The following is a 4,720-nucleotide window of genomic DNA, read 5'->3' on the forward strand; positions in this document are numbered from 1 at the left end:
CCGACGGCGGCCCAGCCCGGGGCACCTACTCGCCCCGGCCGCCTAGCATCAGTGAGCATGTGGCGCTGGAGGCCTTGGCGGTGGGGGCGGATGGGGCGGGGCCCGACTTGGGTCTCGGGCTGCCCGAGGACGACCTCGTGCTGCCGGACGACGTGGTCCAGTACATCAGGGCGCACGCCGGCGGGGCCCTGGACAACAGCGCCTCGCAGGCCTATCTGCCTGAAAGCACCTGCTACTCCGAGAACCCCAAGCTGCCCAGCCCGGGGCTGCACGGTCCGCACAGGATGGTGACCGCCGACTCCAACGGGGGCCCCTCCGCCCCTGTGCTGGAAGGCTGCCAGCTGGGCTACGGGGCCCCCTCGAGCCTGAACAAAAACCATATGCCTGTGCAGTGGAACGAGGTGAGCTCGGGCACCGTGGACACCCTGGCCAGCCAGGCGAAGCCTTCGTCCTTCCTGCAGGGCAACCTGGTTGGGGTCCCACAGAAGGCGGCTTCCGGCCAGTACCCAAGCTATAGCCCACAAGGCCTGCCGCTGAGCCCTGGAACCCTGGAAGGCGGCCAGGGACACTTCCAGCCCTGTGGGCGAGGCCCCAATGCGCCAAGGATAAATTACATGCAACAGCTACGGCAGCCGGGGACAGGGGGCCAATGTTCCAATATGACCTCCCCTGTGAGCCCCCACACCAACTATGGCCAAGCCCACTCCCAGCTGAGTCCCAGTACCATGGGTGGGACCTTGAACCAGTACCCCCAATCCTATAACAACATGGCAGCCAAGCCAGCCCACTTGGGGCTCCCACAGCAAATGGAGATGGCTCCCGAAGCCACCATGATGGCCAGCAGCCACAGGGAACTTGGAATCTCCAATCCAGCCCTGGCTGGGATGCCACCACTTCACACTGCCCAGAGCTACCCACAGCAGAGCCATCACCTGACAAACCCCATAAGCCAGGAGAGCTACCGCCAGGGCCCCAACCTTCTACCTTCCCAGCAGCCTGGCTTCCTGGAGCCCCAGCAGGGCACCATGGGGGTCGCAGGATCAAGCTTTGGCCTCGTTCAACCCCGGCCACCTGCTGAGCCCAGCCCTGCTGGCTGCCATCGTGGGGTGCGTGCTGGGTTGCAACTGGCCTACGCCAGAGCCGCCAGCCATGCCATGGCCGCTGTGTCGACCAACCAGGAGATAGACGTGCCCAAGGGAGTTATGGGTAATGTGGTGTCCCAGCCTCCCCAGCCACCCCCACAGGACACGAGTGGGACCCAGGACCACAGCATGCTCTACTACTATGGCCAAATCCACATGTATCAACAGAATGGAGGCCTAGAGAGCCACATAGGCTGCCAGGTCATGCGGCCCCAGCCACCACAGCAACAGGCCTGCCCGGACAGCATCCAGCCCCAGCCTTTGCCCTCCCCAGGGGTCAACCAGGTGTCCAGCACCGTGGACTCCCAGCTGCTGGAGGCTCCCCAGATTGATTTTGATGCGATCATGGATGATGGTGACCACTCGAGCTTGCTCTCAGGCGCCCTGAGTCCTAGCCTCCTCCACAGCCTCTCCCAGAACTCCTCCTGCCTCACCACCCCCCGGAACTCCCTGACTCTGCCCTCCATCCCCACGGGCATCAGCAACATGGCAGTCGGGGACATGAGCTCCATGCTTACCAGCCTGGCCGAGGAGAGCAAGTTCCTGAACATGATGACCTAAGTCCCCAACCCCTGGTGCTCCGGGGAGCCAAGGGAAGCTTCATTTCCCACTGCACGGTTCTATTTTGTCTTTTTCCAAAAAAAGTATTAAATAAGTCTGAGGGAGTTTTGCTAGTGGTGGGTCCAGACCACCAAATGCTTTAAAGGCAGGCTTATGGACGTCCTGTCTGGTCTTCTTTTGGATTCTTTTTCGGAACACTTAAAAAAGTCTCAATGAGAATGACTGAGGTAGGAGCGAAAAACTCGTTTGCACAGTGCTTCCCAGCCTTCAGTGTTTATAGGACCAAATTGTTCTGGCTTCATCACCTCTGTCATTTGGCCGATGAGGGATTGCATTGGCCAGAGGCTTTCCAAGTACACGAGGAAAGAGCATAGAGAATCTGAAAGCCATACTGGATATTCCAATCCAGGAAGAGAAGTTTCTCATTCCCACACCTGCAAGGTAAAGGAATTCCTGACCGCCTGGAATTCTTCTATGAAGCTTACTTCTTGAGGCCTCTAACGTCCCCGGGGCCCAGCAGAAGCAAAAAGGTTTTAAGCTGGATGACTTGGAAACTCATCCTGATTCCAGGTTTGGTAGAGCTGGCCTCTCTACCCTGCAAAGCCAAGGTTGCACCTGGCAGACTGTTCGAGCTTATATGAATGACTACAGTATGGAAGGTATTACCAGAAAAAGGAAAGAAAAACTGTAGTGCTTGGGGCCAGCCCAGAAGCTGCCCTGGCGCCTCCAGACCGTGTTTACAGTGTCATGCATGCAGAATGTCGTCCTTCTTGGGAAGAACACTTCTAAATACCTCGGGTCTGCCGGAGCTGCTGGGGGTTAGGGCTGCACCCAGGTAAGCCGAAGCCTGGCATGGGGCCTCCAGGCAGTGGGAGAGCACCAGGGACCCCGCCTCAGGCCACCCTGGAGATCTCCCCTAGGAAGAGGAAGTCGTATGTTTACCCAATCCTGTTTTTCCAATGCACTGTCCGCCCACTTTACCGTGGAAAACCCCAGGACTCTGACGGCAGCCTCTGCCCAGGCTACCCCCCGCTGTGTTGTCTGCTTGCCTGCCGCTCAGTGGTCCGTACCGAGGTCCAACACGCAGTCCCAGGGCCTTCTGAATTCCCTTCCCGCTGTCCTCCTGTTCGTTCCAAAAGGCACGATAACATGCACGGTGTTTTGGGTGGGGCTGAGAGGCTGAAGGGGCCGTTTCTCGGGACCCTGAGGGACCACCACTGAATTTTCCCGTTCATTGTGACCAAGCCCCACCTGGAAGGGGAATTCGGAACTGGCATCAGTAGACATCATTCCTGAATGTACCATAGGGCGAATCGATGCCTCCTTCCCACCACACACACACACACACACATGCACACCCCTCACACCTTTCCCATGCTGAATTTGTGGCGACCGTACCGAAACCAACCACACCACTATGAGCCTGATAACCGTGACCCCAGCTTCAACCATGACAGGGCCAATATTTTCCCCGGGCCCTCTGCATCCCAGAACATCAGATGCTCTGTTAGGGTCCAGAGACAAAGCCAAATCCAAATGACAGCCCCGGGACCCCTCAAGGGGTGTGGGCTCCGTGGCAGTGTTCGTTCTCTCCCTGAGCTAGGATTCCACTAGCCGTCCCCAGCCTGTGTATAATCTGTACAGAAGGTGACATCCCTGAAAATACTGTAGGAGACCCATCCAGCCAAATTGATATCTCCAAAATATTTAGCTTTTTCTACATGCTATGAATTGAGATGACATGCTCAACTTGTAAATACGTCTTTTTGTACATTAAAAAAGTAATTTTTTCATAATTTATTTGGTCTATCTGCTTTTCCTTGACAGTAGTTAATGAGAACCCGGGCAGTAAATTTGGTGCATTTGAACAGAAAGGAGACCATATTTTTTTCACAACGGTGTCAAAATTGACTGCCCCGCCTTCACCCAGAAATGTGTAATGCTGAGGCATTTACTAGCTGTTGGTTTGTTGTCTCTGGGGGTGAAGGGATGGGCAGGGCTTGACGATTTACAGTGACTGTCGGAATGTTCTTCTGGCAAGCTGATGTGAGCATCTCGGTCAGTTTGCTGAGAATCATGCGGACCAGACCCAGGTATATTTCCTAGCACTCGCCCCTAGCAATGCTCATGTCAGGATTCCCTCCTTGGAGGCTATCTGATGAGCACTTTTGAGTCAGGGTGGGGGTCACAGGAAAAGACCAGCAAACCCCTGTGCTCTGGTGCAGTCAGAAGGAGAAAGGACAGGCAGGTGGAGCCCCCTGATACCCCACAGCCAGCCCTGGGAAATGGGGCCCTTGAGCAGGAACTCCACCCAGGAAGTGGTCCTGGCAGGTGCACAGGGAGCACTCTGATCTAGCAAGCAGCGGTCAACAATTAAGCAGCAGCCAGGCCACTCCAGGAACCCTCAGGGGACCAGTGAGAAGGTCATGCAATCACCTGGGACGATTTTGGGGGCAAAAAAATGGAGAGGAAGGCCAAAGAGGAGGGTTGGGGAGTGTAGAAGGCTCCTTCTGTAGGGCTGGGTGCTCTGGGCCTCTGAACTTCCTCATCTCCATGAGAAAAACCTTGGCCCCCAGCTCAGAGAGTCCAGAACCAAAGCCACATAGAGGCATTCAGCTCTGTGGCTTGTAACTGAATGGAGTAAAGAAAGGCTCTCTGGTCAAAAAGGTAGGAAGCCTCTAAGGAAAATAAAATTTAGCAGGATTCCTTTCTGCGAGGCATCCCAAAGTCTTCCCTGTGTGTCTGTCTGAAGTTTCCTGATGGAAAGACGGCTGCTGGAGTCACACTCCCAGCCTCCTCCTCCACTGGGAAGACTCGCCTAGCTGACTGCACCTTCGGGAGGAGGAAGCAAGGGGGCCTGGCTGGGCCCTATCTCTGCGTCCATCCACTCTTATCTCACACCTTCTCTGCTTCACCACATGGTATGTCTCTAGAAGCAGCTCTGCCCTGCTTTGGGGTAGAGGAGGGCCACAAGTTCAGTGTTGCCTGAGACTTGAGTCACAGCCTTGAGCTCATCA

At 56.0% G+C, this 4,720-nt stretch overlaps 1 protein-coding gene across 1 annotated transcript in view; it reads left to right on the forward strand.

The window, feature by feature from the left end:
• GLI2 (GLI family zinc finger 2) overlaps positions 1–3,503 on the forward strand; it is a 178,338-nt gene extending 174,835 nt beyond the window's left edge. Inside the window, exon 15 of the mRNA XM_029933330.1 lies at positions 2–3,503. Within this exon, the coding sequence (XP_029789190.1) occupies positions 2–1,703 (1,702 nt within the window). The 3' untranslated portion in view covers positions 1,704–3,503. The remainder of the gene's footprint in view (position 1) is intronic.
• Positions 3,504–4,720: the final 1,217 nt, after the last annotated feature.

Source organism: Suricata suricatta, chromosome 3 (genome assembly GCF_006229205.1).
Source record: "Suricata suricatta isolate VVHF042 chromosome 3, meerkat_22Aug2017_6uvM2_HiC, whole genome shotgun sequence".
Lineage (NCBI taxonomy): Eukaryota > Metazoa > Chordata > Mammalia > Carnivora > Herpestidae > Suricata > Suricata suricatta.